This window comes from Thermobia domestica, chromosome 15 (assembly GCF_964235325.1).
Source record: "Thermobia domestica chromosome 15, izTheDome1.hap1.1, whole genome shotgun sequence".
Classification (NCBI taxonomy): domain Eukaryota; kingdom Metazoa; phylum Arthropoda; class Insecta; order Zygentoma; family Lepismatidae; genus Thermobia; species Thermobia domestica.
Window position 1 is genome coordinate 69,480,001 of NC_137468.1, and position 19,948 is coordinate 69,499,948.

The window sequence follows — 19,948 nt, forward strand, 5'->3', positions numbered from 1 at the left end:
AATTTGAAACAAAATTTTTGAAAAAAAATTCAAAACAAATTTCAAACAAAAAAATTTCAAATAGAATTTAAAATCAAACAGTGATCAGCTTTCACGGTTAACCGTTAAACTTTATCCGGGTTTTAACTATTCGATTAAGAAATAAACGGTTTTCAACTATTCGATTAACAAATAAACGGTTTTCAACTATTTGATAAACAGATGGACGGTTTTTCCGTTTCTCACCAACATTTACCAGTGAGTGCAAGAATTTACAAACTAAAACAATAAATATGATAAATATGATTTCATATTTATCATATTTATCATGATAAATTGAAAGTAGCCTTCAGCAATGGTAAAACTGAGACTAAGAAACATGCAGCTGGAGAGACGACGAAGTTTTTCTACTACCTCGCTCGTGTCTTTCGTCACTTCACTGAGAGGAATGACATCCATTTCGTGAAGTTTCAACTGATCCCAAACATAGCAATGCACGCTGGAACTCTCGTGACATTCTAGCCCTTCTTGTGTTTATTCTGATACCTGAAACCCGGAACAGGCTGCGTAAAATCTATTCATTCATTCCTACTTATGGACTGACCATTGGTTCAACATTCGATTGTTTCGTGCTGAAGATGTTGATGAACTATCCGCAGCTCTGAGTGACTACCCAACAGGTCTCAAATGCTTGAAAACCCACCTGAAAGACGAATCTCCAATTAACATTGCCCGAAGCAACCAGTGCTGTGAGCGTGCGATCAAAGTTTTGTAAGATTTGTATGACTCCTGCCGAAAGAAGGGCAACCTCCCACTGAGATTCATCCTGTCTACTGACATTATAGTTAATAATTGATTTTCTTGTATGTTGGATGGCTCTATATAATATTGTATATATGTGATTCTAAGGCTTATGATCAATTTTGTATCTGTCTAAATTGACCCAAAAATTGGCAAAAAAGCTGATAAATAACAATTTTAAAACCATTTTGTGCGTGAGGTATTTCATCACATCGTCTTCAAAGTGAGATTTTCTCTAATCTTGAATAAAAGCTCAACAAATTACGATACAGGGAAACAAGGTTGCATAAATGTCATCACCCTATTGACCATATTTGCTCATAGAAAAGTCAGGAGAATGCCATATAGTGTTTGAATAAATTATACAGTTAATTTTGCTCACTTCTATTTTAATTTATTAGTATTTTTATGCCATCATTATATGATCTTTACACTACATGATTTGGAAATCCTCAACATCGCCTTGCAAAACAAACAATAACAAATCGTACAAACATATCCTAAATTTTGATTTTGAACATAAATTATAATTGTAGGATTGAATTGAAGCAAATACAAATAATTATAGACGTCACCTGAAAATGTTACTTTAGTACCGGTATTCTAACGCTACGATAAATTTACTGAAGAAAATTATCTGTTAATCGCAAGGAAAGAAAAGTTTATTTATTTATTTATTAGCAAAAGTCAGGAAATTACGAAGTTTTTCTGGATTTCACTCTCTCATCAAGTTATTTCCTCGGCCGTCAAAGCAGAATTTCTTCCTTGTCAGGAAATTATTTTCCCCATTTCATATACATCACTGTAACAAAACAAAATAAACAACAATATGTATATATAATCTGGAAAATTTCCTGCCCCAAAGAAAAAGGCTTAATTCAAAGAGCTCGATCTGTTGTTTAGTAGTGTGTTATTGACTTGTTTAATTGATAACTAAACGCAAATTAATGTGTTTTAAAGATAATGATAACGGTAAACTTTGGAAAAGACAGTAAAAAAAAAAAAAGTAACACGATTCCTTATTATTTTGTTACAGACAACCAACATTTATTTCCTAATGTGCAGGTTGCAGAGAAGCTAGGCTCTGGTGAGCGAGCAGTCTCACGTTCAATTCCCGGTTGGGATAGTGATGAGCAAATGCAAGACCAAGACCAAGACCCGCACCCTAAACTTTTCATTGCCCCGACAGACCTCAACACAGAAAACACAATTTGATATGTGTATGAGAATTTATAGTTACGTGGCCTCCTTAACATATCCATGACCTCCCCAAACCTCTGTGCCTGGTTGGGGACCTGTTCAGATCCCAGGCTGATTTCTTCCTTCCCCATTTCTTTCTTGTTTCCAGCTTCTCCGGATAATGTGCTTCAAAGGAACATCATTCCTCATACGTGACAGATTTAAAGCAATAGATGCCGGTAATGCCCAACATGTATAAATAAATAAATACAAGTTAGGGAATATGTTTATGGATTTTAAGCGGGTCACCATTACGCGTGAAGATGCTAACGAATTGAGTTCATTAATGAACTAGGCCGAGAAAATCGCTTTTACAGTCTATTAGAAAATAGAATTTTTAACATTTCAAAAATTATCAAGGTCCTGAGACGCCACATTTTATTATTTATACTGTTTGTTATTCCTTTTTACAGAAGTTCTCAGCTTGATCTATTTTATTTCCTAACCTAGGTATTTTTGGTAACGGATCCCCCTTACCTCCCACCAGAATTGCCCGTAGTCTCAACTTCAATGACCGTTTGTTGGAAAATGGCATAGAAATCGCAGATTGATAGCTCTTGACCTGGCAACTCTGAGAAATGGAAATGGAAGGTAAACATGAAGAATGTGATGCCGGCGAAGTGGAGGGAACACGAAAGAAGATAAAACTCGACGAGACGAGCAAGGATAATTGTCTTCCAGAAAATATAGAAACAGTGGTGTCTGTGACTAAGAACTTCGGTAACTTTCGTTTTACACGTGTTTTGAATGAAAGCAGTGACAGGAAGACAATTTGTGTGTTGGGTAACTTTGATGGAAAGGAAGAACCTGCAATTATCGTGCTGGAAAAAGAAGCATTTAATGAAGAGACATTAAAGGGAATACTTACTGATGACACTACGCTGAGTGAGAAATTTCAAAATGATATTTATAGTCGATATGACTGTCATTCGAATCCCATCTTCAATAGTAAGTTATTTTTTAATGTTTGTATTTGCAATTAGAAAGGTATGGATTAGGTCTCGGTGCAAAAGTAATGGCAAATTTTTACTTTGAGCCAAACAGTGACTTCAACCGATTCATGTGATCCGATTCCAGGAGCAGTTTAGGAATCATTCCTAAACTGCTCCCGGATCCGGATCACATGAATCGATTACGATTACTAACACAGTGAAAGTACGCACTGCCATTAATAATATATTCCGTGCAGGTAAAATAGAGGCACACCACTCGAAATATTTGTTGAAAAATTAGGCTAATCTTGAGCGATGGAAGGTATTCACTTTTTTTTTTTTTTTTTTTTTTTTAACTATATTCTATTCCGATTCGGTCATTTTATTCTTTCATACCTTAGATTACATTACTAACATTTAATTCAGACGGTACTGCCGAGCGAGCCTTAGCGAGTGAAGGCGGTTTAGAGCCCCGCACGGCACGTTGTTTTCTGTCTTCGTTACGAACAGTTCACTTTCTTTTCTCACCTTTACGGTTTGTGTAGGTCCCCTGCTGCCTTTAAAAAAGAATCTGTACATTTTCTCACCACTATCAACTTATTTCTCCTGTAAATCATGTTGTTTCTCACTAATTTTGATACCCCCCGCCATCTCGAAGCAATTACGAAAAATTGTAATCCTTTCCGTGCAGATCAACTTTAGGCACTCCGCTCGAAATCTTGAAAATATATAATTCTTTCACTAATTTCCTTATTGACCTCTAAAAGGGATAAATACTCGTTACGGTGGCCAGAATTACTTACTTCACAAAATATAGCTGAGCGAATAAAGAGGGTAAGAAGCGTCGCAGGCCTCGTTGTTTTCTACCTTTATCATAATTTAGACAAACTTGGTTCTGGAGCCCGTATTTACCTTCATGGTTTGTATTGGCTCCCTGCAACTACAATTAACCCTCCAAAAGATATACACTGGGCGACATGACATTACTCCATTTAGCATAGATAAAATTCAGGGGAGCAACCACAAGTAATCATTGAAAACTAATTCTTAATTGCCATTTGCGTATAAATAGGCGTCCAGATGTATGACGAAAACTATAGTCCAAAAAACTGATGACATTTAGTATCTACTGCAAATCCATCGGCGTCTCCGGAACTGATACTTTCACTTACAATGAGTCTTTGTAAACGACCTCGTTTATGCAGATACACACGAATGCTGACTCGAATGCTCCCTACGTACGTACCCTTCGATACCGCTCGGGCCCCGTGCTGCGCTCCTGCCCTGACTCGGCTCGTGCTTTTCAAATCGTCCAGGCAAAACAAAATTTGTCCCCATCATAGTCTGATTTCATTCATTTCTTTTATATGCAATATTGTTAGACCCGTATTATTTTCTTTTTACCGAAAAAAATTTCCCTTTCGATATACAACCTTCCAAAATAGCTGCCCTTCTCTCGGGTTGCTCGATAAACTGTAAAACATGTCAAATTAATTGATCTATTGTAAAGAAACGAGTGTACTTAGTAACACAATCGCAATAGTAGAAAGAATATAAAGTAGTGTGTTTAGTGGAGGGCCAAAATTTGTATGTTGACCCAATAGGGATCACGTATCTTGCCAACTTTGGTGAAAATTTTGCTAAATTCAAACATTTTTGTTTCAGTCCTCACGAGCCATATCAACCATTTGCTTCAGCATCGAAATCTACTCGATAAGATCTCTTGAAAATGTAAAGGACTTACGTTTCTGATTATTACATCCTACTTTATAGTATGATGAAAAGCTGAAAATTTCACTAAGACGCCATGTTTAACCGCCATTTTCTCAAAAAACGCACAATTTAAAAAACTGAATTTTTAACAACTATTGAAGCACCTAAGTATTTAATATCCGTTAACCGTTGATGCGGCTGCAGCCCCTAACGTTGACAATTAATTATCGAAATTTCGATTTTTGTACTTGGAATGTGAATATTTCCTATGGACATTTAATTCCTGTATAGAAGGCAATTTGCAATGCAGTATATACATTTTGGGAGTTAAATCCTGACATCAAATCAAATAGAAAAGTTCATATGAACACGAGTCGAATTCCGCTTCGTTTTCAAGTTACAGGGTTTCCAACTCGGGACCCAAAATCGGCTCGCAACAATAAAAAATAAAATATATATTTCGCGTTAAATCAGAAACTATACGTTAAACTTATGACGAAATTCAGAAAGTTGGTTTGTATTAATATGATGATTTTTACGTGGGTACCAAATGTCACTTCGTGCTTTTTATTTGATATTTTATACTCATTAATGATTGTAAACATCGCATGAAGCACGATTTCCCCCATATATACACAATTTTTGAAAACTTACCCGTATTTCATTAAAAGGTTTAATCTCGTGCGTTATTGATAGTTTGCAACATTGAGTGTGAATTTAACTTGCTGTTTACCATCATTAGAAAAACCAAAATGTCGAATAAAAACTACGTCTGTGTAAGTTGTAATGATAATAATAATTCCTTCTTTTATTATTGTAATTGCAGAACCCCTCGTAACTCCACGCATCAAGTTCGAACTTGTTCAAGAAGTTCTGCTGCAACCACGAAACAGTTTGTTACGTGATTCGGTGTCGTGAACATCGTTCTAGTGGTCTTTGGAAGCATGAAAATTGTTTTTAGTGTGACATAACATTGTAGTGTACTAATTACAGTGTTTGTGTGAATAACAATGGAGAAGTCCTATTGGAGTAAGGACCGCATTATAAATGTGTTGAATATGCTTAACAGCGTAAGAGGATTGTGTATAGAAGGAGTTGCCGACAAAAAAATTATCTAGCGGTAGAATATATGGATTGCGTGCAGCGTGTCTACCCAAACGTAGTATTAGGGGAGGATGATTATGATGTGTATCCTGTACACAAGGCGATTTGAAACACAATATGAAACTTTTGAGAGATGAATCCTTCGCTTTAGTCTAAGTTGCACCTATGACATCCGCTTTAATGGCGACACATTCATGTTTAGTACGTTAACAATCTGGTTAAGGATGTCCAAATCTACATTCAGAAGAACAAATTCTTCATCTTGCTCGTGCAAAATTTCACCCTTACACTTTCTTCGTTGTCATAAATATCACACAACACATTTATGTTCTTCACGGGAAATATTCAAAGCACCGTTTATACAAATAATCATCCTCCCCTAATACTACGTTTGGGCAGACACGCTGTACGCAATCCATATATTTTACCCCAAGATAAAATTTTTGTCGAGAATTCTTTCTGTACACAATCCTCTTACGCCTTTTAGCATAATCAATACATTTATAATACGATCCTTACTGTAATAGGACTTCTCCATTGTTATTCACACAAACACTGTAATTAGTGCATTACAATGTCATGTTACACTGAAAACAATTTTCATGCTTCCAGAGACCACTAGAAAGATGTTCACGACAACGAATCACGTAACAAACTGTTTCGTGGTTGCAGCAGAACTTCTTGAACAAGTTCGAACTTGATGCGTGGAGTTACGAGGGGTTCTGCAATTACAATAATAAAAGAAGGAATTATTATTATCATTACAACTTACACAGACGTAGTTTTTATTCGACATTTTGGTTTTTCTAATGATGGTAAACAGCAAGTTAAATTCACACTCAATGTTGCAAACTATCAATAACGCACGAGATTAAACCTTTTAATGAAATACGGGTAAGTTTTCAAAAATTGTGTATATATGGGGGAAATCGTGCTTCATGCGATGTTTACAATCATTAATGAGTATAAAATATCAAATAAAAAGCACGAAGTGACATTTGGTACCCACGTAAAAATCATCATATTAATACAAACCAACTTTCTGAATTTCGTCATAAGTTTAACGTATAGTTTCTGATTTAACGCGAAATATATATTTTATTTTTTATTGTTGCGAGCCGATTTTGGGTCCCAAGTTGGAAACCCTGTAACTCGAAAACGAAGCGGAATTCGACTCGTGTTTATAGGAACTTTTCCATTTGGTTTGATGTCAGGATTCAACTCCCAAAATGTTTACACTGCATTGCAAATTGCCTTCTATGCAGGACCTAAAGGTCCATAGGCACTATTTACACTTCACGTACAAAAATCGAAATTTCGATAATTAATTGCGAACATTAGGGGCTGCACCGCATTGAACGGTTAACGGATATTCAATACTTAGGTACTTCTCCGATAGTTGTTAAAAATTCAGATTTTTAAATGGTGAATTTTTTGAGAAAATGGCGGATGAACATACTCTTAGTGAAATTTTCAGCTTTTCATCATACTATAACGTAGGATATAATAATCAGAAACGTAAGTCCTTTACATTTTCAAGAGACCTTATCGAGTAGATTTCGATGCTGAAGCAAATGGTTGATATGGCTCGTGAGGACTGAAACAAAAATGTTTGAATTTAGCAAAATTTTCACCAAAGTTGGCAAGATTGAGAGTGAATTGCGCGTTTCCTATTGGACTAACATACGAATTTTGCCCCTCCACCGGAACACACTACTTTATATTCTCCCTACTATTGCGATTGTGTTACTAAGTACACTCGTTTCTCTACAGTAGAACAATTAATTTGACATGTTTTACAGTTTATCGAGCAACCCGAGAGGAGGGCAGCCATTTTGGAAGGCTGTATATCGAAAGAGAATTTTTTTCAGCAAAAAGAAAAAAATAGGCTTTAATAATTTTGTATGTAGTTTCACATTAAAAAATAAACTAAATCTGAAAGAGTTGTATGGACCATCCTCTAGGATTTGAAATGGAATTACTCCATGCTGCTGTTTTTATTCCATACGTCCACACTGTATTTACACTCATCACAATTATAAATAATGAACCATAATCACCATCAAGCGAGCCAGTCACTACCTGATAATTAGGGATGACCTTCGTTGATCGAAAAAAAAAAATGTGGCCATCCCTACACTAAATACGCAAAAAGGGTCAACCAAACTGTGCTAAGTGGACACTAAAAAGCACGAATGCTGTCTAACAGGGCGAAGCTGGTGGGGCCACTTCGGGTGCTTCCGAAGGGAGCAGGCGCGTCAGCGACTGTGGTTATACGCGTAACCGAGGATAGTGAAAATAAGGGTTTTCGCAATGATACGAGTTTCAATAGCACTTGTAATGCTTTCATAGTAGTATGGCTCTGCTTGTAAACAAAGTTCAGCTTTTGTATACTGTGCAGAAATATACCTTCAGTGGAAAATAGTATTTAATTCAGTCATTTTTCATACGCACTCACTTATTTTATTCGTCGTAACGCACTTGTAATGATTTTACACTTGTAACCCTGTATTTGAAGACCTAAAATATGGCTGTATTATTTTGTATTTCATTCTGTCGCCTACAGAAACTGGTTCCTTGTAAGTATTTTGGTCCGCTGTGTTATACTAGAAACCAGGATACTCATTCGCATTGATACATGTCATAAGCCCTAAATTTACTAGGAATTTACCGATATATTCGTATCGGTATCGTCGGTCACTTATGGGAGTATTGATACCGGCAAATGGACACCGATATTTACCGATACATTTTCCGAACTATTTTCAATTTTAATTTTAACAATGATACTTATATGTCATCAGTTTCTTTTAGACTTAAAGTTGATCTAAATTATTATCAATTGTACAATCGATTTCTTTATGCATGTGTACGCCTTTGATTTGCACTACTCGTACCCAACTGATATTTTTAGTCCCTCGATGCCAAAATAGTGTTGATGAAAAGCCAAAGGTCCTCAGTCAGGATCGTGGGCGCCCGGAGAAAATTTTCTAGGGGGAGGGCATTCCATGGTTGCTATATTACGTCTCGTATTTAATACACGTGGTTTGCTATACGTATATTAAATATCAGATGTAACATTTTCGTGAGCTAGGGGGTCCCACCGTGCCCTTCCCCTTCGAGCGCCCATGGTCAGGATAGCAGACCCGTAATTTGAATCCCAAACGAGACGATTCAGAAGAAAATGCTATGGAACACACCCACAAAACGCTCACTTTGTAATTATTTTCTCCTACTTACTGGTTAAAACATTTAGTTGTAAAGTTAATAAATAGTTTGATCGTTTTCGACTTCGCTTAAATAACCCTCTTATTAGTTTTTTTTTATGATACATAGCAATACTTGGTTCAGGACCCATAATTTTGTAAACAAAAAAAATTATTAACGGAAGTATCCGTTTGCATTCTATATATGTAATAGGGACTAGTAAATACAATGTAACTGTCAAAGTACATTGTCACTCTAAATAACTGACTCTTAGAACTAAGTGTACACTATATAAGTATTTACTGCTTTTTAGTTCATTTTATATGAGCTTGATTAAATTTAGAGGAAATATATTTTTTTGTGTGTGGAACCTAATATGAATTCTGCTTTTTGTCTTGGCATGTCAAATTTTGGCCTTATATCTAATATACCCTATTACAATGTGATCATTTTATTATGCTGAAAATTCCTGATAATATATAAGAAATGTGTCCAAAAATATCGGTATCGGCAGTATCAGCTTCTTCAGTATCTGTATCGGGTATAAGTTAAAAAAAAAAAAAAAAAAAAAAAGTGGTATCGGTACATCCCTAAACTGACATGTTCCCCAAATCAGCAGCCACTGTTACTGGGGCCGGTGACGTATCCTGTAATCCAGTTCTCTTCCAGGTAAGATAGTGTGGTGAGAAACGGCCTATACTGTGAGGGTTGATCTTACAGGTAATAATCTGTATACTCCCCACTGTACCAGATTGAAACCCGGGTCGTGGTGTGGAGCTCACATTGTTAGTATATCTCGTTCTTCATAATGACAACATTGCATAAGAACGCAACAGAAATAAATTTAAGAAACTCAAACTCAGCTATTGTCCGTAAATTGATTCAATGATTCGCACCCTAATACCCCCCCTCCCAACCTTAAGTGCAACCTTGATTAATACGTTTTCATTTTGTGTTAGTTATGCTTGTTTAAATAAATTTTTAGGTTTCATCAATTTCAGTTGCTTTTGAAAGCTCCCCTAAAATTTTAATGACATACTGTGAGTTGCAACCCATTCACCCCTGTGGATATCCCTCCTTCGAACTATATAAACTTAAATATTCGGTAAAACATGGCGGGTAATCGCTACCTATGCGTACTGCTTCTACATGGGCATGATTGTAGCACCACAAGAGATTTGTAGGCCTTGTGCTATTGCCTTTTCCACATGTTCTGCTTAGAACTGCAGCATGAGAAGTTCAGTTCAGTTTGGGGCTAATGCCACGTTCGCGCTAGGGGGCTCTACGCATATTGGTGAAAGTTCTATTCCTTTCTAAGCAACTGCATCCCCTGATATTTATTTCTGTCGTGCTTTTCTTCACTCTTGGTATATCAAAGCTGAGACACTCTTAGAGACTAGATTGAGGAAAAACCGTGAAGAAACCCCTTCAGAATGTGGTCCTGCCCGACTCTGTTAAGACACACTTCTGGCTTATTAGTGGCCACTTGGCGAGGTTGGTTTGTGTTTTTGGCACTGTAGTCTCTGTGATATACTATGTCGGAACGTTGTATTCATAACAATTAAAACCTAAAATTAATCTGCACCGAGAAATTCAACTCACCCCACAAGAAATAAGTAGTAAGGTACTAAGAGTACATTTCCTGGTGAAAGAAGTGCATAACTCATAATTTCATAAATGGTCCGTAAAATATGATAGCACGAAGGTTAGTTGTGTATGTTATATTGTCTGGATAAGAAAGTTGGTCATTAACGTATAGAAAGAAAATAGTTTTGAAAAGAAAGTCTTATGACAAGTGAACAGTCAAGTGCACAAAGTACTACGGTAAATTTAAAAATTCTCACTGCTTTAATGTTATGTCACGAGGACAATAAAACCAAGATGTCCTAAGATGGGCTAGACATGTTGTTCCCATGAAAAATGCACTATGTGGCAAAACAAACACTGCTGAAATCACATCGCTGACATTTATTCATTTATTTGTTTTACAGCATAATGAAGCATAAGAAATGTTGTCAAATGGGTATCGACTGAAGTTGCTCAAGATATATAAGAGTGAATATAAAATCCGTGCTAAAAGCCAAAAAATCTGCACTTAGCACGGATTTTACATTCAGTCTACACACACACACACACACACACACACACACACGGTCTGGTATATATATTATTGTAAATTTAAGAATCGCGCCTGTATATCATGTGTTCAAAATGTTGATCATTACGTCGCACATATTCTTTATATCAGTTCTGTAGATAGATGAATAGAATATATTAGTGTACACGGGTTGTTGCAACGACACACACGCGCACACACACACACAAAAAAAATAATCTCTTCTCTTTTAACTCCTGTATAGTAGTAGTGGTCGATTGTCTGTTCGGAAAATTGCTTCCCTCGGCATACCCCATATGTAGACATCTTGAACCGTGAGATCAGGCGAGTGCGAAAGATATGGGTAATCCGTTCCACGGGAAATCAAGTGATGTCCAGACTAGTTGCAGAAGGGCAAGTGATTCCTGCAAGTGGGTAGCTCCGTCTTGCTACATCCATAGTTGTTGTAAAGAGGTTGTTCAGTTTACATTTGGACAATTTCGACTTACCTAAAAATTTAGAAGAATCCGTGGCGCCAGGTCCATAAGTGCTCGATGTGTTTCCCTTGGTTCCTAACAATAGCCCGACAGCGTAATTTCCACTGTAATAGGCTTCTCTGAAGAACTGGGAGAGGAATCTTGTCCCATTCCCTTTCCAAAGTCCTTCCACAGTTGTCATACGCCGCTTTCCCAAAGCCCGCTTCAACAATCCAAATCCATAATAGTCCATAGGACTTGTATCTGGCGATTTAACAGGTACCTTTGAAAGGTATCACCTGTGTACCACTTGCCTCCTCCATCTCCCTGTAGAATGCGAGGGATGATCGTGAGGTATGTGACGAGGCCTTGTCCCTATGAATGCGCACCAGATTGGCGTCATTTCCGTACATTGTTGGAATCTCATGCTCGTAGATCGGCCGCATGATCTGCTCCTGAAAATACTGCGAATTTATTTTGCAGTTCTTCGCTACCCTACGAATCTTCAGTTTACCTCGGTAACAGTAGCCAGTAACGACCATGAACCCTTTTGGGAAGGATTTTTTACAAACAATGACCCACCTTCTGAAGTTCTTGGCGACTTTCTCTCAGTACATAATGTCTCTCGGTTTGCCGGAGTCGGAAAGGTAAATCCATGTTTCATCGAGCGTTACGACGTACCTTTGTTTTACCAGATGCCGTTCATACAGCTTCCGGGAATTACACTTCTGTTCCTTTTGGTGGACATCCGTGAGAAGATGGCCGCGAGCTTTCATGACTTTTTCCATTTTGAGTTGATGGTGTAACGTCCCCAAAGACACAGCCATACACTTTTGTGTTGGCGGATTTTCTTGCATTGCCATTGTGCGAAGTTTCCTCTGCATGGTGTGGTGGCCTTGGTGCATTCCCGCTTCCTAGGCAACTTCGTTGTTGATCCAAATGGTGGAGCTTCGTTGCCCTTGTTCTTTTTAATAACATTTTTTATTCCACTTAAACTGATGTTCCAACTATTCTTCTTGGACAGTTTTCTAATGACAGAAACACTAAAGTGGGCGGCATTTTGGTCACAGAACGGAAACCCACACACTTGGAAACAAATTTAACACAACACTCACAACAATGGCCCTGTTTTGTGCGTTATTGTTGTCCGCGCGGAAAAACAACTCTGTCCCAGGAAGGCAATGCACAACATTGCAGGACGCCACGAGCCAGGTTGGGTGAGTCGATTCTCCCCGGGAGGGGGAAGGAACGAAATCGGTCAAACATAGGCTGAACAACCTCTGTAATGGCAGATTTCTGGTGCGGCAAAATCCACGCGGATCACCTTCATCCTCCGCGAAATACGGGCCCATTATTCCATGTGTAGACACTGACACGAAATCGTAAGCGGTGGACTTTTCACATCGGGCCTTTCAAACCCGAGAAAACGAGTTCGGTTGATGTAGCTATCAAGGTGCCCATGACTTTCATCACTGAACCATATGTTATTGATGAAATCTTCATATATGATAGTTAACACTGTTGAGCAATACAGTAGACGTGCGCACTCATCTCGTGCAGTGGGGCCGCGGTGACTCAGTGGTAGAGCATTCACCTCTGGTACATGGGGTCCCGGGTTCAAACCCTGCTCCCGCCAAGTGAACTTTGGTTGACAAACACCGCATGCGTGGGTTTCCTCGGGGTTCTCCCGTTTCCTCCCACTTTTTCATTCCACCATTTCATTCATTTCTCATAATCATCGTTTCCTTAGCCTCACCGACATAACCGTTGGACGTAAAACTCAAAAATTTCATTTCATTTCATTTTTTCATCTCCTGCAGTGAGACGCTGCCCTACTTGAATACGGTATGCAAACTCACCGTTCGCCTAACAGAGCTGTCACTTACTCCAAGTTCCATTGCCATGGCTACGCTTTGGAGGCCGTAACACCTGTGCAAGAACTCGTCCATGATTCTAGTTTGTGGTGACTGTCCTTCGGCGTCCAGTCGTCCCTTTTATTTGACACAACACTGATCCAGTATGATGGAACTTCTCAATGATGGACAATATAATAATATTACTTGGAACCGCCTTGTTAAATCGTTCCACGAAATAAGTTGTCACGAACTTCACTCTGGGTCCATTCTGAGCCCCCACCGTATGAGCGGAAATAGTGCTCGGTAATAAATACTTCCTGTGTTACGAGTACCGTTCTTTTGGCGCCAATTGAACACTATACTATCCAGATATAACTGAGCACGCAGATTACGCTCATGAGTCATACCACATTGCGCCTGCACACGATCCATAAGCGAATTTCAGTACGGTTTGTTTTGCTGGGAAATAGAATTTCTGAGACTTTCGGGTAGACTAGGAAAATTGAAGTGTAATAAGATAAACTTGATTCTCAGAGAAGTGGATTGTAACGATCCCTTTGACATCTAATAGCATTCAACACCAGATCCATTATTGCGGCGACGTAGTTTCGAGTTTGTTATAGCATAAAGTTTTATACGAGGGGCAGTTAGAAGGTTCCCGAAATTTTATTGTAACTCTTTATTACCACAATATAAGTACACATTTACTTAATCGCCATCAAAGTAGGCACCTTAGGAATACACGTACTTCCTCCACTGTTCCTGCCATTGCTGGAAACACCGGCGAAAGTCCTTTTTGGGCATCTTCCGAAGTTTAGCTGTCGCGTTCGTTTTGATGTCTTCTACGAGGCGTAACGAGTAGCGTTGCTGTTTTCGATAAAGTATTGTCGCCGTAAACTGACTTTAAGGCTATCAAAGTAAGTATCTGAAGCAAATTTCCCCAATTTGTACAAAAACTAGATGTTGGTGCTTTGCTCGAACCAGGGTTGGCTGGTTTAAATCTTGGTTTAAACCAGCTGTTTTTTTTTCAAAAAAAAAAAAAAAAAAAAAAAAAAAAAAAAAAAAACCGAAAATGTTTAAATCGTGTGAACTTCATGGTGACGTTTCCACATATCAAACCATCCACATTACGTTTATCTACTTTCCACCTTTTAATCAAGGGGTCCCGTATTCAATTCTCGGTCGAACCACAACCCATCTTTCAAGTATAAACCAAGTAGCGATTCGAGGTGTCTCTTTAAGCGAAAGTCTTCTCCGTGATAACATTGGTATTTCATAAGGATTTTAAGCCTAAACATACGAAATGAAACCAAATTATATACTTCTACTTGAATGAATGCCTGTTGTTTTATAAAGAACCCAATGTTGCTTAAACATATTGATAGAAATTGGCAAAATTTATCAACTGCCTACGTAGCTTCCAACATCAGCTTGGATTTGACTTTGTTTTAATTTTATTGAATTATATCTACATACCAATTTTGTAATTTAATACCTCAGTTTTAGCGTAGTGATTATGATACGTTGACCTTAAAATTTTACACACATATACATTTAAATAACAGGATTTTCTGAATGGCTAAGGCGGGAGTTTCCAGATTTATATATAATTCTGTATAATGTTTTTACTTGTGTAACTGTTTTTGTCCTTCTGAAATAACTCTTGACAATTATATTAACAACTAGGCCTATGTAAAGATCAGTTCAACGTATTTTTATCAAGGGTCGTTCGTGAGTGAGTCGGCAATCACATTTGTGACCAATTAGTCATGGTTTCGTGTCCAAATGGACAATTTCTCTTGGATGTAAGTCGAGAAGCAGTTTGGATTCCGCTTTAAGCTTAAGTGACCACTTCCAGCATAACCTTGTTGTTGCATAATAACACCAAGGCGAAACAAACTAATTTCTGTCCATTCTAATATAAATACATAGAATAAATTATTTAAACCAAAAAAAAAAACTGATTTAAACCAAAAAAAAAACTGATTTAAACCAAAAAAACCGGGTTTAAACCAAAAAAACTTTTTTTTTTTTCAATAAAAACCATGGTTTTTGCCAACCCTGGCTCGAACTGCAACAATGCACCAACTAATCACCACATACTCCTCTGTTTAGTTACACTACTCGTAAACTAACTGTTATGACTTCTTTACACTTGTCATATTCATAAGTATGAAACCTAAGGACTGTATTGTATAAGATTCATTGTGATTGCACCACCATTCCGGAAACTATTTGACTGCCCGACAACAGTATATAATATTCATTTATGTTTTCTCTTCCTCTGTTTTTAGATATCAATGCAACAATAATCTACCCAGCAACAGAGAAACATATCCAAAAGTATCAATCACAGCCAGTATATTTAATCGAGGAGACAGTCGAATTTTATGAAACTGTAACTCGAAAGCACCTAGAAGAAAGCCAATTTAGTACACAGGTAAGGATCTATGTTTATAGAAAACCGCTGTATGAAAAGCAATTGCCTCTTTATTGCGTAGGACGAAAAATGAGTCTTATACAGTAATGTGAGCATCTGTTTTCGAAATAGCCAAGACAATTTGGATCTATTCTGAAGAGTCAAGAATCCGAATGACAGTTAACAGATAATGTTTGGATATTGTGTTATAGACGTTATCCTAAAACGAATACCGAATAACACATGAATGGTGAGTAAACTAGCAACATATGTGGAATTTCACCTAGCTTTCTCTCCAATTGCGGCGCTTGTGATAAAATAATGGTCTCACGCGAGAACTCATTTTAATATTAATGACATGTTCATGTGTACAAAATTAAAAATTATGAAACAAAAGTGTTTCGTACTGGATGGGAATTCCTTTAATATTGGAGATAAAAGTAAAATAAAGAAAACAAGCTTTGTATGTCTGTCTGGTGTTTGGAATATTGCCGGATATATTATTTATTTATTTGATGGTCAGTCTGTCTTTCCTGTAGTAGTCTACAATGAGCAAAAATACTTGATAATGTACGTACAGTAGTTGTCAGTTCTAGGTTCGACCTGCGGTTGGATACATTGTATTTCCTTGCGTGCCTGTAAGCTTCTTTTTCAACCCAACTTATAATTTGCTTTCACACAAAATGCCCAGTTGGTACATTTTGTTAAGATTAAGTGCCACTCGCCTATAATGTACCCTGGGAATTCTGAAAGGATTTTTATATTCCTGGTTTAATTTCGGTAACCAAGCCTATTACTTTCTATGGCTTGTCAATAATGAAGAATTTCAGGTTCAAAAATATTTTTTACATTTTATTTAACTTAATCCTTTTTCCACACAAAATGAAACGTATATTAGAGTTATGCACGAGGAAGGATCTTCGTCTGGCTCCACACTTGTGATCGTTTTTTGAATGTTTCAATCCATTCGTAGACACTCCGTTGCGGCAAGACACTGTTCGCGTATTGTGCCGTAAGTCTTTGATCAGGGTGTCTATCAGTCACGAAATCAGAAAACGGTCATGAAAGTCACGAAAAAGTCACGAAATTTAGCTTTTGGGTCAAGATTGTATTAAACTGTACAAATGTAAGTACAGATTGGAAAATTTTGTTCTATAAAACGTCAAAATTCACCACCAAAAAGGTCTATGGTCGACTTTAGACGCTACCAAATCGCAAGCAAAGTACGTTTCTATCGCATGGATGAAAATTCGGCCTAATTCGCACACAAATTCGCTCTTGAAAATGTTAGGCAATTTTATGATTTGGTAAAGAAAAGGTCACGAAAAAGTCACGAAATTTCATTTTGGAATTTTAGTAGACACCCTGTTGATGGATTGCGGCCCGTGATACACTTTCCCGATCACAAAAAACCGGATCACTGCTTGTTGTTTCTCTGGTGCAAACTTCTAATAGAGCGGCCATAATCTATCTGCAACAACAGGGAGACAATTTTATGTTGGTATTGGATTGTAGTTTTGGCGTCATTTTAAGCAGTGAGGCTTTATGAAACGTGGACTCACAGCTCAACGTGGGATCCAAACCACTTGAGCTCCCATCAGGAATTGAACCCAGATCTAGCGCGCCGAAGACGCGTACGCTGACCATATAGCCACGAGGGAGCTCAAATTTATATTGGTGTTAATTGAAAAAAAAAAAATCATATCTCTTTAATAACTAAAGGCTATCAAAAATGTTTTATAATATATCTGTGTAAACTATTAGAAGAATCTTTATCATGCTAAATGCATAATCTGTTATTTATGTAATCTATGCGTGGTTGATGTTCTCAATTATAGTCTGTAATACGCAATTCATTTGAATTTCTTTCTTTCTCTCTCTCTCTCTCTATCTATCTATCTATCTATCTCTCTCTCTCTATCTTTTGGACTAATGTTCAATGTGATGACCATAAAGGCAGACCAGAGCTTGAGAAATGCCGCTTCAGAGAATCTAGGCTTTACTGGTTGCTTTGTAAAGCATCCAAAGTTATTTCTTTGAAATAGTGATAATAATTGAGAACTTCCATGAGGTACAAGTGTTGCATTCGAAGGTAAAAGAAGTGTATTAGAATAGCTGAATTCTAAATGAAATTCTTGTGTATAATTACACTACCTTCTCCAAATAGTAGGTAATTTTTATTAATATATATTTTAGTGGGTTGACAACATTTTGGAACACAAGAGTGAATCCGATCGCATTGTGTTCGAAGATCCCGATCCAGAAGTGGGCTTTATTTTGCTTCCTGATCTCAAATGGGATGTGAAACAAATTGAAAATCTGTACCTGGTGGCAATAACACACAAGAAAGGAATAAAATCCTTGAGAGATTTGACAGGCGAACATCTACCACTGTTGAGGAATATTAAGAATAAAGGAATTGTAAGTACATACAAATTATTTCCATGTTTGTATATATTGGATATGTCAATAAGTAAAATATAAATAAATAAATAACTTCCTCTTTTATCTTCTCACTCACTCTTCCTTTCTTTCCTTCCATTCTTTTCCCCATTCCTTTTCAATCCACTCTCCTTTTCGAGAGACAAACGTGTGCGGAAGAAGAGAGGTGGGACAGGGATGAGAGTATCCAAGGGAAGAAAAGGGGTTGTGATTCCAGACCCTACCCTACCCTTGTGTTTTTTCGGATTTGTTTTTTCCTCTTATCTTTCATTACTAAACATCTCTTTTTTCTCTATTACTCTCTTTTTATCTCTGTTTATGTATGTGTTTGTAAGAGATTATGAAGAGGGAAATCGGAACCCCTTTCCTGTCCCCTCCTTACTAAGTGTGAAGAAGTATGTGGGCAAATCTCTTTCGTGGTGGCTCATGTTGGAGATGGAAGTAAGTCCTCTATTTCCACCTCTCGCTTTATCGTTTTTATTTTTTTTATTTTTCTGTTTTCCTTTTGTGTTTCTTTCTTTGTTTCTTTGGGGGATCAAGGCAAAATTCCTGCCTTCTCTTCCTGAGAAAAGGGCTTAACAAAGAAACCAAAAGAGGGAGAGAAGCAACAAAAGAAATAGAGAAGAAATAAATTATTCTTCTTTCTGTATGACATTAAGGAAGAAGAAGAGAGTAAAAAATGATTGAAATAGCGAGAGCAAGAAAGAGAGCAAGGTAGATAAATTTTTCTTCTTGTTTTCTGATTTCCCATTCCCGTCCCTTGTGGATCTTCCCCAATGAAAGAAAAAAAATAGGGAAGAAAGAGGTGAGTGAAAAGAGATCTTTGGGTAGAAAAGAAGAAAGGCTGAAGAAAAAGAGTAGAAAAAGAAAGGCAAAAAAGAAAAGAGAGAATGAAGAAAGAATAGGAGGAGGTTCCCTCTCCACTTGTGTTTCTTTCTTCCTTCCCCCTTCCAAAAGAAAAAGAAGTAGTGCATTCTTTTCCTCTCTTTTTATTCAGCTTAGCTTAGTGATGTTCATCAGAATAGTAATAATTAGTCGTAAGATAGATAGCGTACGCTTCACGAAACTAAAATTAACTGGGTGCATAGTTTTATTTGGGGAACATTTTGTTCTAACAAGAAGAAAATGTTAGAGTAATATAAACTTGAGTTGTAGGGAAATGTATAACGACAATCTGGTTTACACATGGTAATATCCAGTGGCGAGCCTTTGTTTCTGTGGCGATGAATTTTCTGATTCTTAAAATCTGTAAGCAAACGAGTTTATGTCGATGTTCATGTAGAGCTCTTTAACCTCGTTATATGTACATAGTATGGCCATAAGTTCTGTCAGAAATTCGAACGGATTTAGCTATGAAATAAACCTTGGCTAGCCCAGTAATTACCGGGTTAGCCAAATTTTATTTCATAGTTATGGGTCATATATATAATATGTTATATAATGAACATCCTTGTTCTAAGTGAACGCCCCTATGGCAACACAGCGGCGAAGACGTTGGTTGAGTTCATTCATAGCTGTACTAATCATACCCAATGGAATATGGTTGACAGATGACTTCATGGATTTTTTTAACATCCCGATATTGCGATGCCTTTTGCAAACACACTATTGCCTCAAGCTTTTGCCATAGATCAATAAAAATAACCAGCGGTCTGAAGTCCGGACTTCCTCTAGGCCAGTCTGCA

At 37.3% G+C, this 19,948-nt stretch overlaps 1 protein-coding gene across 1 annotated transcript in view; it reads left to right on the forward strand.

Annotated features, from left to right (window-relative positions):
- Positions 1 to 2,573: 2,573 nt before the first annotated feature.
- Dcps (Decapping enzyme, scavenger) overlaps positions 2,574 to 19,948 on the forward strand; it is a 38,555-nt gene continuing 21,180 nt past the window's right edge. The window contains exons 1-3 of the mRNA XM_081739760.1: positions 2,574 to 2,967; positions 15,697 to 15,842; positions 18,018 to 18,242. Coding sequence (XP_081595886.1) covers positions 2,598 to 2,967; positions 15,697 to 15,842; positions 18,018 to 18,242 — 741 coding nt within the window. The 5' untranslated portion in view covers positions 2,574 to 2,597. The remainder of the gene's footprint in view (positions 2,968 to 15,696; positions 15,843 to 18,017; positions 18,243 to 19,948) is intronic.